This window comes from Schistocerca serialis, chromosome 1, assembly GCF_023864345.2.
Source record: "Schistocerca serialis cubense isolate TAMUIC-IGC-003099 chromosome 1, iqSchSeri2.2, whole genome shotgun sequence".
NCBI classification, from domain to species: Eukaryota; Metazoa; Arthropoda; class Insecta; order Orthoptera; family Acrididae; genus Schistocerca; species Schistocerca serialis.
In genome coordinates, this window is record NC_064638.1 from 487464837 (window position 1) to 487484012 (window position 19176).

Below are 19176 nucleotides of genomic sequence, written 5' to 3' on the forward strand. Positions count from 1 at the left end.
TGGGCTGCTGTGCATGAGGATGTGCGAGAAAAATGGTAAGAACAGATTAATGCCAGAACATTCAGTTAAAAAGTCATAGTATTGACAGTTGTTCATTCAAGCAGCTTTATAAAACACTCCAGCCCACCTCAGGGCCACACTGCATGCATGCAAACAAAGCGCATTATGGAATGCGCTGACATCCCGATCACGTTGGCTGTGTCCATTGTCTTGGGTCACAGGCCACAGCTGCCATGGTGCTCTGTGGGTCGCCAGCAGATGAAGACAAGTGTGGCCCATCCAAGCCCTCTGAAGTAGTGTCAGCTAGTTGCCGCCACACACACTTATTGTCCCCATGTCGTGCACTTGGTTGCGATAGTTTCCTGATGCCAAGCGGCAGTGCCCTGGTCGCCACACAGCGGTAGACCAGGATGTTGGCCAATGATACCTAAGTGGTTAGGAGGCCATGAAGGTGCGCCTCCCAAGCCAGATTGTAAACAGCTTGCAGTCCGTCAGCCATAGTCCCTCATAGTGGCAGAGGCTGGCCAGGCATCTGTTCCCCACATCAGTGAGATTTCTCAAAGTCGTGCAGCTGACACACCATGGGTATGGTAGGTACACTTCTTGCCTTAACTTGATGAGCTATCAGTGCACAGGTCTCCAGCTGATCTTCATCATCCAATGGTAGCTGTGGCTTCTCAGAAACTCAAAACCCTGTCATTCTCTCTGGCTCAAGACACCGACAGAATGACTGCATGGCTAAATGACTTGAGCCACGCTTACAGCTACACTTCTGATATAGTCCTGCCTGAGGAACTAGTAGGTTTGCTATAGACTTGCTGTGTCAGCTTTTCCAAGCTTGCACATCCTGAGTACAGGTTGCTAGGCTGGGCTAAATTTGCAATGTGTGAGTTCCTTGGAAGCATACAAGTACTCTTAGTTACAAAATGTTACTTAACTCATGGTCTCACTGTGTTGTGATGTTCACGATTCTATGCACCTCGGCTGTGACCAGTGTAGCAACCTTGTCTGGCAGAAATGTTTTGGTGTGATGTCGACAATACTGCACAGTGGCTTACTTGGTTAGCACGTTCCACAACGGGGCCTTTGCTACCTGGCTGCAACTGGAATTAAAATTTAAAAATTTATCGTTTTCACGCCAAACTATTTCAGGGCACAGCACTACTCTGAGATGAAGAGGTTAGCGCAAGAGAGAAATTCTTGATAGGCCACATCGCAATGGTTAGAAGACTAATGACTTAAAAAAAGAAAAAAAGGCATTTGATTTCAATAAACATGTTATCAACAGCTACAGAACATCATCTGTACTTAAAGGAGTGGCAGGGATGGATAGCTTTCCACCATCTTACCTGCCCTCTGAACTGATTAGTCCAGGAAAATTAGGAAAAATGAGGGGGAAAATTTATAAAGTTTTGAAACTTTGGGAAAACACTCTTAGGGAATGAAGTAGTAAAAAACAAAAAAGTTTCCTCCCCTATTGGGGTAGCTTCCCCCTCCCCAACCCCCTAATTTAATTTATTTTCCTTCTTCCAAACTTCACAGAAAACCGTTCATTTAACAAAGTTATGTATATGACAGAAAATATTTCTGGTGAAATTCTACTTGCAGGAAGACAGGCGCATGTTTAAGCAAGGTAATTAGTTTGAGTGCTAAAGTTTGTAGGAAAGTAAGTGAAATTTCTTTTGAAACAGACTTCTTTCTATACAGAACAATTTTGCTTTATAGTAGTTTACTTTAGAAGTATGCAACTTTAATTATTGGAATGAAAGTCATTTTTCATGAAAATTAAGAATTACTATAAAACTAATCAACAATTACTTTTGTTGTAATATATTTACAATCCTATTACAGCATTTAGACATTGAAAATACCACAATATCTATCAAACAAATAAATTCGTAAAACCATCATCCAACTCTTCTGTCTAATCTCTGTGAGGCAGATTAGTGCAGCTTTGTCCATGGCAGTTTTTGCACACTTTTGTGCATGTAGGTCAGTCTTCACACATCTGCACTTTCTTTCACAGCCTTGAGTGCAGCCGCATGAAATCAGTAGCAGTATTTTCTCTGGAGAAGGTGGTTGTTTCATGTGAATCGAGGAGAGGGATGAGTTTGATAGCCTCCAGCTCAAGTTGTTCCCCAGCCATAGCTGGACTTGTAGGTAAATTCGGTGAGACTGGAGGTGTCCTGCATCAGTAGTGGGTGGCAAATGAGAGAGTATGACAGTGTTGTTTGCCTGACCCACAAGTACAAACATTTAAATCGAATGGCATTTAAGTTTCATCAGGACTGTTTTTGTGTAGAGAGAGAGTATAAATATCTCTCCTGCTTTTGCAGTGGTATCAGGAGAGGAAACAGGAGCGTTAAATATCTGTGGAATATTATGAAGTTGGGGATACCAGTCGAATGTGCTGTCACAACCACTTATTACTTAAAGAAACAGTGTTGAATTCTAGCATTCATGAATGAGTGAGGAGTTACGTATTTCTTTGGAAGTGTAACACCTTGTCCTGATGCTACCTTTCTTTACCTTCCTTCATTAGAATTATGTCTGTGTCATTTGGAGCGAGATCGACAAGTAGCACAAGATGATCTACATCTTGACCCACTATAATCACTTGCTGGTAAAATTTTTAGGCATTTATTGCTTTTGCAACAGTTTCAACATCTGCATCGTCATCCACAATCCGGTTTCACTACCAAAACTGTCTAGTTTTTGCACAAGCTGTGTAATAAACATTTCCTTATTGCTGAGGTTATTAAGTGAGGCAAACTGTAATTCAACACATAATGTTTCATCATCAAAGAAAATTTCTCATGAGATCCATTCCATCATTCACCTTTGTCATTCAGTAGTCTTTGGGTTCAGAGAGCTTTCTGAATATCCGTCAAATACAACAGCAGCAGCATCTTTATAATGTCTCTGAATATGGACTGTTAAGGTTTTATAAATGTCACCAAAAGTTCCATTCTCGGGCCACACGATGTGGAGGATAAGAAACCCTGCATCTATAGCAAAGAACTTCAATTCATTATTGTCAATATTCCTTTTAGGTACTTGATCAAAAAGATTGCACAATGATGACTTTTTGTTTTCCTCATCAGTCCAACAGAGACATTGGTACACTCGACAATTCGTATGTGAAGCAATCCTTTAAATCATCAGGTGAATGAAACATGCACAGTATTCTCTAAAATAACTTGATTTGTATCTACTTCAGTTATATTTGTTTTTAATCGTAACAATTGACACACGTGTTGTCCTAACCATGCTGCATCGCTTAAGCTTCAGAGAACCAAATTTTGATGATACAGTAACTATTCTTCAAAGAGCTTCTTCACCAACACACACACACCTTTGTTGCAGTTTACTTCCAGAGAAGCTACCAATTCAGATGCTAATGAATACAATTGCTCCTTATAAGCAAATGGAGTGTGTTGTTGCAACCACAGTTGAAATCTTCTGTGAATTCTCCCACTCCTCAGTTCAACACTCTGATCACTCGTAACCGAATGTAAATTGCAGAACTGTTACATAGCTTCACATTAGTGATTGGCTATTGGTATACTGCAAATCTATTGGTTCAACACACACTCGCTGAAATCTCTTCGGTGTGAAACACCTCCAACACTCTTCAGGTTTTTCATAAGCGTTTGTTCTATCGTCATGTCAGTCCATACTCCACACCAGTACTTATCAGAGTTTCGAACCATGAAGAAACTGTCCTTGGAGAATTTATGGAACTTCATGGGTTTCATAGTTTCTTTCAATTTTTCCATCTCCTGGAGGTGCAAATGACACACCTTAGCATAAAGAAAGTATGGAGCTCCCAATTCCCCATATGCTCTGCTTGGATGAAATGCAATGCCAAGATGACAAGCTGAATGTATTGTATCCACAGTTGGGAAGTTTTCCCTCTTTGCCTAATATAATCCATTGTGTTGGCAAATTTATTTTTCAACTTTTCAATCACTTGATCTGTTTCCAAATCGCTGAAAGATGCGCCATTTCCACTCTTTCAGAAATACAGTCTTCAATATGTTGCTTCTCCTCCTCAATGACTGCCATTTCCTTCAGTATTATGGTGGAAAGAGCACACATTACTGCAGAGTAAGCTTGAATTGCCCTTGTGTATATGACCAGAAAGTATATGGGGAACAGAAGCTGCAGCATATACAGTCTCCAAAAGTTGAGAGAGTCCACTGTCTCTAATTAAGAATCCTATTGCTCCCAGGAAAAATATTATCAAGTGAAAGCCTCCTAATCTAATAAGTACGCTAGTGAACAGCTCATTCCCTCCATTAGCCTCCACTGCAACTATATCTTTAGCTTTCATGTACAGTGGTTGATCAGACGTCACAATACATGTTTGCTTTGTGGTCTTATTCTCCATGATGGCAATTGAGGAGGAGGAGGAGGAGATAAGTGTTTAATGTCCCATCAACAATAAGATCATTAGAGAAGGAGCACAAGCTGAGATGGGGCAAGTATTGGGAAGGAAATAGGCCATGCCCTTTCAAAGGAACCATCCCGGCATTTGCGTGAAACGATTTAGGGAAATCGCGGAAAACCTAAATCAGTATGGCCGGAGACAGATTTGAACCATCGTCCTCCCGAATGCGAGTCCAGTGTGCTAACCACTGCGCCAGCCTGCAGTTAAAATAGTGCTATAATCTGTGGGGAGGTTGTTGATGAATTTGATTATGTATAAGGTTCTCCAGTTGTGATTCTCTCCATAAAACATAGCCATGCAGAAATAGAAAGCCATAAAAACTTTCCCATCGTCAAAGTAAAATCGTGCTTTGTAGGCACTGTTGCTTTTGTGAATGATTGTTCTGAGTAGACATTTTGCAGATCAATTTCTTTAATTCCAATTCTATTCTGCCTTCAGAATGTTAGCAGATTAATTTTTTTGGCGCCTCGTGTTTCAGTCAAGCTCCGCATGACAGAGTGTTTAGTTACTTTCTGATGTTCCGTTGCTCTCCCTGGAGTCACACCTTTGATTCCATCCATAGCATGGAATGTACCTTTGCCTATCATTGTTGCTATATTGAAGTCAGCAGTATCAAAAACGAACTGTGTGAACAAATCATTTGGAAAATTTGGTTTCCAGAACTGAAAGGCAGAAGCCTCAAATAAAGTCATAGTGCTATATGAAAAGCACAAACCCATATTTGAGATACACCAGGTTGCAGTGGGGAGGTAAATGAAAAAGTGCTGGTAGCTGACACAATCGCATGGGATATAGCTGTACATTTTTTTAAAGGGAACTGTTTACTACCTTTCTGCTTTGACAAAACCACACCCTTCACAAATTCATGTAAAGTTTCAGCAGCCATAACTTCAGCATTCTCTGTCAAGTCATTGATATCTGGATAATCAGCAATACTGTAAGGAGTCATTCTTACATCTTCACGGATGATAGCTGCTGCTGCTGCTGCTTCTGCTATTCTCTTTCTCCCATCTTTTTCACTAACACGTAGTTCATTGTACCATTGATTCAATAGTTTGTGGCCCCTAACACGAAAACATACAACTAGGGGATTTTTTGGCATTGTGGCAAACAAGACCCCATCACCGAAGTGTTCAGTCAGTTTATTTTTCAGAGTTTTTATAGTCATTGTCTCTCCTTCTGGGAGACATTCATTAACTTTCTGCCAAAAATGGAACAGTAAAATTTGACATTCCTCTGAACTATCTAAATTTATATAATTCTTGAAAAGCAGCATCAAACTTGGTATCTTGAGGGTGGCCTTTTTTTCAGACAGAGGATGGGTTCGACATTAATTTAGCATAGCAATCTTGATGATAATGGGCTTTTGCAGCTACTAAATACATAACACTCTTGATGCATTCAGCAACCTTTCTACCAAAATAAGCATCGTATTTCTCTGCTTTCTCAAGCAACATATATTTCACAGTTAAAGAGCAAACATCAAACACTCCACAGCGTTTGTGGAGTGGTTTTTTTTGTTTCCGCTTCTGTGCCACATGTTTCAGCGTGTATGAAACAGTCTTTTTGAAACTGAATGAATAAGAGTAAGAGGTTCTCGAACTTTTATCATCTGCTTGTGCAACATTCTGGTTGGTTAGTTTCCTTATACTACTAATTCAGGTCGACATACGTGATGCACTTCAGTCAGTCCAGCGTTCTGTAGAGGATTATGAGCCCATCCTTCCATTTCTTGCTGACGTGTATCAGAGTTTCCAAGCCCTTCGTCACTATTGATGTCTCTTCTTCTGAAACAGATTTACCACAAATAAAACAGATACTAGGGTCCAGCAGTATTGCTTCCTCAGTCCAGACAAAAGAAATGAGACTAAGGAGAAGCACTTCATAAAACCACAAACTGACGAATACTACCACAGAAACAACTCTCTGACACTACTTTGACAGTTCACAACATTAACTCAATGGAACTGGACAGTGGGTAGGAAGAAATGGCATTGACAGTAGTGGTAGGGGATCACTGAGTGAATGGGAAGGGGAACTTGATGTTTTCATTGTTGGCACATACTCCTGATTTCAACAACACTGGTCGCAAAAAAAAAATCATAAAGTAGAATATAAAGGCTACAAAATATACACTTATTTACGCTTTTTATTTAAATACTTTGCTTATAAACGAAAAGTGCAAACCATCACGTTTATAGAATTCTGTACCACTTCTTATACCTCAAATATCATTTGTATAAATGAAAAGATTCACAAGATCTTTTTCGTGTACAATTTTGCAAGGAATATATTTACTAATCAGAGCTCTGTTTGAAAAATGAGCCTTTTTGCATGTAAATTAAAAATATGGTACAAATCTACCTCTGGACGGGAAAAAGGGGGACGCACCCCTCCTACAAAGGGGAACTTTTCTGTTTCTTATCATTGTACTCCATTTGCTGATTTTCTTACTAATTTGCCTGGTGTAGATGCAGTTGTCATCTAAAAGCTGTACAGAAATTCCCTTGGTTTCAATCAAATTATTTCCTCAACAAATATATGTGAAATAAATTTTGTATTTCCAAAATATTCTTTTTGTTAGATACCCACTATTAAAACTTTGTTTGTCCTGGCCAGTAAATACAATCCTCAGCCATTCACCACTAACATTACTCAGTTTGTTGTCTTCAACTGCACGGTCTTCATCAGTAAACTCTGAATCATCTATTTCAAAATCTGTTTCCAGTTTAGTCACTCTTCATTAATCAAAACTGCCATTTCTCTGTTTCGGGTGTCACGAATCTCCAGTTGCAAATTTACTGACCCAGCTGAATGGATGACTCATAAGTTGACTTTAAGTAACTTTACACAACACCATTGAAGTTGATTTCCGAGTTTATGCACATTTCTTTTCACTGTCCTTTTTGAAGAGGATCAGCTTTTATATCAAACTTCACACTGTAATAATACACATCAGTAAACTCACAGAGACTATAGTGGGTTGAAATTACACGAACAAGTGGCAATATTGCAGTGTCCATACTCAGTAGCTGTTCAGTATGGGTGACTGTATATCAGGGTAGTGCAGCACAGAATGTTTTTGTGCTATTGACTGAACATTGAGCTGACATGGGGTTGTAGCTTAGTGATCACTGACTGCATGAGTGCCCCCAGAAATTAATACAAGAGGGGGCAAGACTCAGAAAGTGCTATTTTTGTTATAGTTGATTAGCTGAGTTTGATAATGTGTTGTTCCCCAAGAAATAAATTTGACAGGAAGTTCTCCATTCAGTACTTTATAAAGCTAGATTACTGTTACACCTTAAAGGTAACCATATTTCAGCAGTATATCCTAACTACCTCATTTCATATTATTAATAGTGGTTAGTTTGAGCAACTCTTAATATCCTAGGTCTGTACCAAAATAGTCCCTGTCTCCCTTTTTTGGTATGGTATTGTGTGGCCATGGCAACTGGACTACAGAACTCATAACTCTATTGCTAGATGTCACAGTGTTAAAGAACTGTTTATTTTAAGAAGGTCCAAACACCTTAATCTGGCGTTCCCCAAGATAGTGTTAAAGGATCTTTGCTGTTCCTTATCTATATAAATGACTTGGGAGTCAATCTGAACAGCTGTCATAGGTTGTTTGCAAATGACACTGTCATTTATCGACTAGTAAAGTCATAAGAAGATCAAAACAAATTGCAAAATGATTTAGAAAAGAAATCTGTATGGCGCAAAATTTGGCAATTGACCCAAAATAACAAAAAGTGTGAAGTCATCCATATGAATGCATGAAGGAATCTGTTAAACTTCAGTTACACAATAAATGAGTCAAATCTAAAGACCTTAAATTCAACTAAATGCTTAGGAATTACAATTGTGAACAACTTAAATAGGAACGAACACATAGAAAATGTTGTGGGGAAGGTTAACCAAAGACTGAATTTTATTGGCAGCACACTTAGAAAATGTAGCAGACCAGCTAGAGAAACTGCCTACGCTATGCTTGTCCGTCCTCTTTTAGAATACTGTTGCACGGTGTGGGATCCTTAGCAGATGGAATTGACAGAGTACATCAAGAAAGTTCAGAGAAGGGCAGCATGTTTTGTATTGTCATGAAATAGGAGAGAGAGTGTCACTGAAGTGATACAGTATTTGGGTTGGAAGTCATTAAAACAAATGTGTTTGTCATCGTGGCGGAATGTCTCATGAAATTTCAATCACCAACTTTCTCCTTCGAATGCTAACATATTTTGTTGATGTTGACATATAAAGGGAGAAATGATTAACATAATAAAAAAGGGAAATCAGAGCTCGCACAGAAGGATAAAGGTGTTCATTTTTTCCGCGACTTTACGAGATTGGAATAATAGAGAATTATTGTGAAGGTGGTTCGATAAACACTCTGCCAGGCATTTAAATGTGATTTGCAGAGTATCCATGTAGATGTAGATATTGACCTTGATGTTTCACCATTTTTTCCCTCTTTTACAGTGCACAAATTGCCTTTTTTTCTGCACTTGGGCCCACAGATGTTCATGTGAATACACATAAGGTGTAGCATGACATTGTTCGACATACTCTACCACATTTGCTTTAGCTAGTAAAGCATGATGCAGTCTCAACAAGCCTTAATGGGTCAAATGTGAAACTTGCTATCGACATTAAGATATGCAGCAGGCAATGGGGCTGTTCTTCTGTATATTAGGGCGGGTGTCAAGCAGGTGTACTGCAGCCGTGTTTTTAATGTGGTGCGTGTTCCAGCAGTCCATTTTTTGGACAGTGGTGAACCGGTAGAGACAGGAAAAAATCATTTATTTTATGGCCAAATTTGGTGTTATTTTTTGCCAAATTCAGTATAATTTTTTGCAAATATGATGATTTTGCCAAATTTGGTGTTAGTTTTTTCCAATGTTGCTACATATTCTGATAAACTCGATAATTTTTTTTCTTAATCTGGTTTATTTTTTCCCTATTTCAGTGTTACTTTTTTTCTACTTTTCCATGTTATTTTTTTCCTATTTTGGTGTTATTTTCTCCAATGCCTGTACTGTTTTTTTTTTTTTTTTTTGCCAGTTGTGTTGTTTTTATCAAATTTGATATTTTTCAATGAATCCAGTTTATTTTTTGCCAGTTTCAGTGCTCTTCACCAAATTCAGTGGATTTTTCAATAAAATTCAGTTTTATTTTTTGCTGCTGTCATGGTTTATTGCCAAATTTGATTTTATTTTTTATTAAATTCAAGGTTATTTTTTGCCAATTTTTGTGGTTTTTAGAAATATTGGCGGTTTTTTAGAAATATTGGCGGTTTTTTTTAGAAATATTGGCAGTTTTTTAGAAATATTGGCAGTTTTTTAGAAATATTGGCAGTTTTTTAGAAATATTGGCAGTTTTTTAGAAATATTGGCAGTTTTTTCAGCAATATAAACTATCATGTTACTCTTGTAAAACTTCAAATTTTTTGAAGCAGAAAAACAGGGCTAGAATATTGTGGCACTACATTTCAAAAGGGTTACATTCTAATGTTTAAACATTCTCTGTCTGATCAGCCTGGTTTAGGTTTTATGTGGCTTCCCCAAATCAATTCAGGCAAATATTGAAACATTTCCTTTAACAAGTTCATGGTTGACCACCTGCCCTCTCCTATATAAACACATGTATATATATTTGTGAAATATTCTGTCATTTCTTGAAGGAATATACACATATTAACAACTTGAATACACATTATTAATGTTCCACAATAATATCTATTTAATAGGTGGTTATGAACTGGCTTTTGGCTTCTTAGGCCATTGTAAGATAACTTAATACTAAATAAGTCCACACAAATTCAGTGACATATAGCTGTACAAAGATATGTGACATTTATGACTATATCAATACAAAAAAATAAGTATATCATACCTAAACAGACTCTGAACAAATAAATCTTATACTATATTCAAATATTAAAACCATATCAATAGATAAGCCACATATGTTGTACAAGTGAGAGTAATGGTGCAGGCTACTATGTCACATCGACAGATTGGTTAATGTGTTGAATAAAAGAAGGTTGTTTACATGAAAGAATCCTGGAGATACTAAAAGGTATCAGATAGATTATATAATGGTAAGACAGAGATTTAGGAACCCGGTTTTAAATTGTAAGACATTTCCAGGGGCAGATGTAGACTCTGACCACAATCTATTGGTTATGAACTGCAGATTAAAATTGAAGAAACTGCAAAAAGGTGGGGATTTAAGGAGATGGGACCTGGATAAACTGAAAGAACCAGAGGGTGTACAGAGTTTCAGGGAGAGCATAAGGGAACAATTGACAGGAATGGGGGAAAGAAATACAGTAGAAGAAGAATGGGTAGCTTTGAGGAATGAAATAGTGAAGGCAGCAGTGGATCAAGTAGGTAAAAAGACGAGGGTTAGTAGAAATCCTTATGTAACAGATGAAATATTGAATTTAATTGATGAAAGGAGAAAATATAAAAATGTAGTAAATGAAGCAGGCAAAAAGGAATACAAACGTCTCAAAAATGAGATTGACAGGAAGTGCAAAATGGCTAAGCAGGGATGGCTAGAGGACAAATGTAAGGATGTAGAGGCTTATCTCACAAGGGGTAAGATAGATACTGCCTACAGGAAAATTAAAGAGACCTGTGGAGAAAAGAGAACCACTTGTATGAATATCAAGAGCTCAGATGGAAACCCAGTTCTAACCAAAGAAGGGAAAGCAGAAAGGTGGAAGGAGTATATAGAGGGTCTATACAAGGGCGATATACTTGAGGACAATATTATGGAAATGGAAGAGGATGTAGATGAAGATGAAATGGGAGATACGATACTGCGTGAAGAGTTTGACAGAGCACTGAAAGACCTGAGTCAAAACAAGGCCCTGGGAGTAGACAACATTCCATTAGAACTACTGACGGCCTTGGGAGAGCCAGTCCTGACAAAACTCTACCATCTGGTGAGCAAGATGTATGAAACAGGTGAAATTCCCTCAGACTTCAAGAAGAATATAATAATTCCAATCCAAAAGAAAGCAGGTGTTGACAGATGTGAAAATTACCGAACTATCAGTTTAATAAGTCGCAGCTGCAAAATACTAACGCGAATTCTTTACAGACGAATGGAAAAACTGGTAGAAGGCGATATCGGGGAAGATCAGTTTGGATTCCGTAGAAATGTTAGAACACGTGAGGCAATACTGACCTTACGACTTATCTTAGAAGAAAGATTAAGGAAAGGCAAACCTACGTTTCTAGCATTTGTAGACTTAGAGAAAGCTTTTGACAATGTTGACTGGAATACTCTCTTCCAAATTCTAAAGGTGGCAGGGGTAAAATACAGGGAACGAAAGGCTATTTACAATTTGTACAGAAACCAGATGGCAGTTATAAGAGTCGAGGGGCATGAAAGGGAAGCAGTGGTTGGGAAGGGAGTGAGACAGGATTGTAGCCTATCCCCGATGTTATTCAATCTGTATATTGAGCAAGCAGTAAAGGAAACAAAAGAAAAATTTGGAGTATGAATTAAAATTCATGGAGAAGGAATGAAAACTGAGGTTTGCCAATGACATTGTAATTCTGTCAGAGACAGCAAAGAACTTGGAAGAACAGTTGAACGGAATGGACAGGGTCTTGAAAGGAGGATATAAGATGAACATCAACAAAAGCAAAACGAGGATAATGGAATGTTGTCGAATTAAGTCGGGTGATGCTGAGGGAATTGGATTAGGAAATGAGACACTTAAAGTAGTAAAGGATTTTTGCTATTTGGGGAGCAAAATAACTAGTGATGGTCGAAGTAGAGAAGATATAAAATGTAGACTGGCAATGGCAAGGAAAGCGTTTCTGAAGAAGAGAAATTTGTTAACATCGAGTATAAATTTCAGTGTCAGGAAGTCGTTTCTGAAAGTATTTGTATGGAGTGTAGCCATGTATGGAAGTGAAACATGGACGATAAATAGTTCGGACAGGAGGAGAATAGAAGCTTTCGAAATGTGGTGCTACAGAAGAATGCTGAAGATTAGATGGGTAGATCACATAACTAATGAGGAGGTATTGAATAGAATTGGGGAGAAGAGGAGTTTGTGGCACAACTTGACGAGAAGAAGGGACCTGTTGGTAGGACATGTTCTGAGGCATCAAGGGATCACAAATTTAGCATTGGAGGGCAGCATGGAGGGTAAAAATCGTAGAGGGAGACCAAGAGATGAATACACTAAGGAGATTCAGAAGGATGTAGGTTGCAGTAGGTACTGGGAGATGAAGAAACTTGCACAGGATAGGATAGCATGGAGAGCTGCATCAAACCAGTCTCAGGACTGAAGACCACAACAACAACAACAACAAGCTGAAAAAGGGGAAGGAGTGGGGGTGGGGGAGAATTCTGTGTAATGTTGATGTGGAACAACTAAAACAAGCTTATTATCTAGTGGTGAGGGAAATAACTGTCTGCTGTTACTTTGGTAAGGGTAGGTAATAGAACAGTATTTAGTCGTTAAGGACCAGGTCAGTGTTCTTTGATTGATGTTTATTAATGGCCAGACTTTTGAATTATGTTAGTTTTCTGCCTTCAGTTCCACTACGGAGAACATCACATTCCAAATCAAATGAATGACATTCTTTCATAGCATGTTTAGCAAAGGTGGAAGGGAATATACTCCAGCTTTTGGTTCTAGGAATACTGTTGTCCACTTTCTGTTCAACTGTAAGGGTAAGATTCCACCTTTGGAATTTATAGGATTTCCTGCAACCTGTGTGGCAAGTTATATGTAGGTCAGTCAGGTAGCACTATAACTACTAGATTGACTGATTATGAAAGGTGCTGGGGACTGAAAAAGAAAGATTAGACCTTTGCTGAATATGCTCTGAATGAATGTCATTCATATGATGTGAAACATGTTTTCGATAGTGGAACTAATGGCAGAAAACTAACATTTGACACTCTGGTCATTAATAAACACCAATCAAAGAATCCTGACCTGGCCCTTAATGACCGAATGCGGTTCGCATTACTCAACCTTACTAAGGTATCAGCAGACAATTATTGTTTCTCTCACCATTGGATAATAGGCTTGTTGTAACTGTTCTGCACCCACATTATATAGACTTCTTTCTCCTCCTCCTCCTCCTCCTCCTTTTTTGGCCTGTTCATCACATTGACAAGTTGTCCATATGACTTGTAGCCTGTTCCATTATTCACCTGTACAACATATTTGGTTTGTACATTCATACAGCTTTAACATTTGAATTTATTGTAATATCAGATTTATTTGTTCAGAGCCTCTTTAGGTATTACATTGCGCTTGTGTTTTGTATTGATATAGCTATAAAATTTTGCACATCATTGTAAAGTTATGAATTATCGCTGGAGTTGTGTGGGCTATCTGATTACTAAGAAGCTGAAAGCTGGTTCATAATAAATTATTAAATAAATATTATTGTGGAATATTAATACTGAGCATTCAAGTTATTAACATGTGTATATATATTTATATGTCTAAAAACAAAGATGATTTGACTTACCAAATGAAAGTGCTGGCAGGTCGACAGACACACAAACAACCACAAACATACACACAAAATTCAAGCTTTCACAACAAACTGTTGCCTCATCAGGAAAGAGGGAAGGAGAGGGAAAGACGAAAGGACGTGGGTTTTAAGGGAGAGGGTAAGGAGTCATTCCAATCCCGGGAGCGGAAAGACTTACCTTAGGGGGAAAAAAGGACGGGTATACACTCGCGCGCGCGCACACACACACACACACACACACACACACACACACACACACACACACACACACATCCATCCACACATATACAGACACAAGCAGACATATTTAAAGACACACAAATATGTCTGCTTGTGTCTGTATATGTGTGGATGGATATGTGTGTGTGCGAGTGTATACCCGTCCTTTTTTCCCCCTAAGGTAAGTCTTTCCACTCCCGGGATTGGAATGACTCCTTACCCTCTCCCTTAAAACCCACTTCCTTTCGTCTTTCCCTCTCCTTCCCTGTTTCCTGATGAGGCAACAGTTTGTTGCGAAAGCTTGAATTTTGTGTGTATGTTTGTGGTTGTTTGTGTGTCTGTCGACCTGCCAGCACTTTCATTTGGTAAGTCAAATCATCTTTGTTTTTAGATATATATTTCCTACGTGGAATGTTTCCCTCTATTATAACTATATTTATATGTCTACTTATGTGACATATGTTCTTCTTTATATTACCTTGACAAATTGTATTATATGTAAATTGAAGGTGGAAAGGGATTGTAGAATCCTCCTTAGACAAATAAATTACTAATACTAGTAATAAGGTTTGATCGAAGACTGAGACAAGATCCAATGAAGAGCAGCATTTGTCATTGCTTCATCTGTTAGTTGGCATGGAAACATTATGGAGACACTCGACAAACTCTAGTGGCAGATGCTACGAGGGACATGTTGGGCATCGTGGAGAGGTTTGTTCTTGAAATTATGGAAGAGTATTTTTCTGGGAAAAGTCTAGCAAAAATTACTTCCTCCTACATACAACTCCTAAAATGACAACAATGAGAAAATTCGAGAAATTACAGGTAATGTGCAGGTTCACCACGAATCAATTTTCCCTCGCACTATTTGTGAATGGAACAGGGAATGGTGGGATTCTGTAATGGTGCCAGAAGTACCTTCTGCCACACAGTCAGATGGTTTGCGGAGAATAGATGCAGATGTAGAGCTGGTGGCATAATGACTAAGCCACTAGACTGCTTCATAAGAGAAACTGGGTTCAAACCCTGTCTGGACAATAAATCTAGGTTTACCAAAGTTTCTGCGAATTAAGGCAACAGCTAATATGGCTGCTTGAAGATGTCACAGCCATTTTGCTACTCTTTCGTCGTGTCAAACTTTGAGCCTTTAACTAATAACTTCATGGTAAGAGAGACAAAATCTAATCTTCCTTTCCCAGTTTTTATTATTTCTGGTGGTTTTTTCTTTTAAAACAAAATCCATAATATTTTGGGTATTTGTTGAGTTTGTAATATAAGTTGAGAATTATAAAATTGTCTTATTTATGTTATTTAACTTACTGCATTGAAATACAAATACCCTTAGGCTTCAAGAAGAATAAATAATTCCAATCCCAAAGAAAGCAGGTGTCGACAGGTGTGAAAATTATCAACCTATCAGTTTAAGAAGTCATGGCTGCAAAATACTAACACGAATTCTTTACAGAAAAATGGAAAAACTGGTACAAGACAACCTTGGGGAATATCAGTTTGGATTCCGTAGAAATCTTGGAACATGCTAGGCAATACTCACCCTACAACTTACCTTAGAAAATAGATTAAGGAAAGGCAAACCAATGTTTCTAGCATTTGTACACTTGTAGAAAGCTTTTGACAACATTGAGTGGAATACTCTCTTTCAAATGCTGAAAGTGGCAGGGATAAAATACAGGGATTGAAAGGCTATTTACAATTTGTACGGAAACCAGATGGCAGTTATAAAGAGTCGAGGGACATGAAAGGGAAGCAGTGGCTGGGAAGGGAGTGAGACAGGGTTGTAGCCTATCCCCACTGTTATTCAATCTGTATATTGAACAAGCAGTAAAGAAAACAAAAGAAAAATTTGGAGTATGAATTAAAATTCATGGAGAAGGAATGAAAACTGAGGTTTGCCAATGGCATTGTAATTCTCCCAGAGACAGCAAAGGACCTGGAAGAGCAGTTGAACGGAATGGACAGTGTCTTGAAAGGAGGGTGTAAGATGAACATCAACAAAAGCAAAACGAGGATAATGGAATGTAGTCGAATTAAGTCGGGTGATGCTGAGGGAATTAGATTAGGAAATGAGACACTTAAAGTAGTAAAGGAGTTTTGCTATTTGGGGAGCAAAATAACTGATGATGGTCGAAGTAGAGAGGATATAAAATGTAGACTGGCAATGGCAGGGAAAGCATTTCTGAAGAAGAGAAATTTGTTAACATCGATTATAGATTTAAGTGTCAGGAAGTTGTTTCTGAAAGTATTTGTATGCAGTGTAGCTATGTATGCAAGTGAAACATGGACGATAAATAGTTTAGACAAGAAGATAATAGAAGCTTTCGAAATATGGTGCTGCAGAAGAATGCTGAAGAGTGGAGGGGTAGATCACATAACTAGGAGGAGGTATTGAATAGAATTGGAGAGGAGAGAGATTTCTGGCACAACTTGACTAGAAGAAGGGATCAGCTGGTAGGGCATATTCTGAGGCATCAAGGGATCATCGATTTAGTATTGGAGGGAAGCATGGAAGGTAAACATCATATAGGGGGACCAAGAGACGAATACACTAAGTAGGTTGCAGTAGTTGCTCAGAGATGAAGAAGCTTGCACAGGATAGAGTAGCATGGAAAGCTGCTTCAAACCAGTCTCTCGACTGAAGACCACAACCTGAATATTGAAATACCCATTCACTTTTTCATAATAAGACAGGAATCTAAAACGTTGACTGCCAATGGGCAACTTGTTAAATAAATTTGTTGTTCATAAGTAGAATAACCGAGTTATTTTATTTTCTCAATTCTCATTCTTGCAATTGTGTTTGCAGTTGGAGGATGTTGAAGTAACTCTCAGTGACCAAATCCAGAAGGTTAGCAAAGTAAATTTTGGTGCTTCGTGGGATGAAGCAGCAGAAGCATATTGTGAAATGGAGGATATTTATGCACTATCAAGCATGAATACACTGGAAGAGGCTGTGAAATCCATTATCAACTTCCTGGGCATGCAGCCAGCTGAGAGGTCAGACAGAGTACCTGAAGGAAAGTCGGCACACACATTGTTTCTTGCAGGTAAAGTGTGTAGTGTACAGTAGCACATACATCTCTAATTTTTATGAGTTTAGCATAATTATTTCTTGCATGTTGTATATGAAAATTTATGGCATGAAGATATCAGGAACAAAAGCAAAATAAGAATGGGAGTGGCTGAGGAAATCGAATAGAGAATGTATTTGTAAGTTTTTTTCCTAAACTTTCAGCTCTTGATAAAACTGGTAGAACAATATGTAATTTAATTTTAGGAATCTCATTCAACAACCCATTTAAGATAGATGAGAAAAATCTATCCTGGCTTCGTATCAATTGTAGAAAGCTGCGGACAGAGCAGCAAGCTGCAGTGGAGGCTTAAACAACTTGCAAGCAAATCAAACTAGACTAAAATTAATAATAAAAAAAAGTAAAACCAGAACCACAGTCCACTGAAGAATAAAGAGGTAGAATCTATCTTGGATGGCAGAGCAACAGATCAGATTATTCTTTCAGAAATTATGATTTAGAATAGGTGATAAAACCTAAAAGCTTGCAGGAAGAGTTCTTCAAAAAAATTTTGGCATTTTTAAATTCGAGTCTGCAATCATGGAAATGCTATGAGTCTCGAATTACAAGAACTCAGGAAATGGGTGTTTAACATAGTAGAAATTTTCTTTTTAAATAAAGTGAGATGGCAACCAAAGAACTATGCAAGAAAATTTAAGCTGGTTTTAATTATTGCCAAAACACAGTATTTTTTAAATAAGATTCTGTTTTATATAAGATCAACTAGTGGCCCGAAGTCATTGGGATGAAAGGCATTGAAAAGAAGGTGGAAGATTTAGAATTATTTGGCATCAAAAGCAGTTTTTTAAGTGCTAATGTGATTGATATAGAAAGGACAAGTTTCAGTGAGAAAGAAAAGTGTAAGCGACACCATTCTTGAAGAATTCCCTCTGTTGAATTAAGAAACTTGGATTCCATCTTCAGCCTTACGTACCAGTGAATGTATACATTTGTTTTCATACCAGTAGTATTTTTACTCATATAACCAACTTGAATCCTTTCTATTTCCTGTACAGGGGTGTTTCGCGGAGGTCATGATATGCTGGTCCGAGCGAAATTAGCACTTGCTGAAGGTGTCACAATGCAGCTGACAGTAAGATCGACTAGTGAAGATGTAGCAGAACTAGTGACTTCATTAGTAGGATAACAGTGTTGCTGTGTGTGTATGTATGTTATTTTATAGTATATTAAATATTTATACATAGTATTTACATATATTATGCGGCAATATTTCCAACATTACTGTGATTTGTGATATATTCCAATTCACTATGGAAAATAAAAGTTAACTTTTTTAGAAATTAAATTTTTCATTCATTGTGAGTGTATTATCCATTCACATTTTCCTTCTCTGTTGGTTCCGTGCTTTTCATATGACAGATGCCAGAAGGGTTTTGACATTCATCTGGATACTGAGCCATGCGGGTGTTCCAGGAAATGAACTTGCTGACCAATTAGCCAAAGAAGCCACCACAGGAGTCAAAATTGAACTCAGAGTACTGGGCACAGGCTGAGAACAGCCCTAAAATTGCAACTGTGGGATCAAAATTTGAAACCCGTGATATGGAATGGCAGGTCAGCACAATCCTCAACAAGTAGAGGACAATTAAGGGAACCACCAAGGCATGGTATACTTCTGTCCAAGCCTCTCAAAAGCCATTGTATTCTGACAGCTACATATCTGCCACACCAGACTTAACCACAAGTTCCTTTTACATAAAGAAAACTGTCTCAATGCAGTTGCACTAACCATCCCATGGTAGCCCATATTCTCACAATGTGTGCCTTGTTGGCTGAAGAGAGACAAAAGCCATCAACCTGCATGCCTCCCTACCCCAGATAATTAGGGACATTGGGATAGCAGTTAACAAAGTCATGTTTCCTGAGGGAAACC

The 19176-nt window shown here is 38.2% G+C and overlaps 1 protein-coding gene across 2 annotated transcripts in view; it reads left to right on the forward strand.

Annotated features, from left to right (window-relative positions):
- The window catches only part of LOC126473806 (coatomer subunit gamma), a 107942-nt gene extending 89364 nt beyond the window's left edge, over positions 1-18578 (forward strand). For both annotated transcript variants that reach the window (XM_050101109.1, XM_050101118.1), the window contains exons 15-16: positions 17018-17258; positions 18299-18578. In XM_050101109.1, the coding sequence (XP_049957066.1) occupies positions 17018-17258; positions 18299-18429 (372 nt within the window). In that variant the 3' untranslated portion in view covers positions 18430-18578. The remainder of the gene's footprint in view (positions 1-17017; positions 17259-18298) is intronic.
- The last annotated feature ends 598 nt before the right edge of the window (positions 18579-19176 follow it).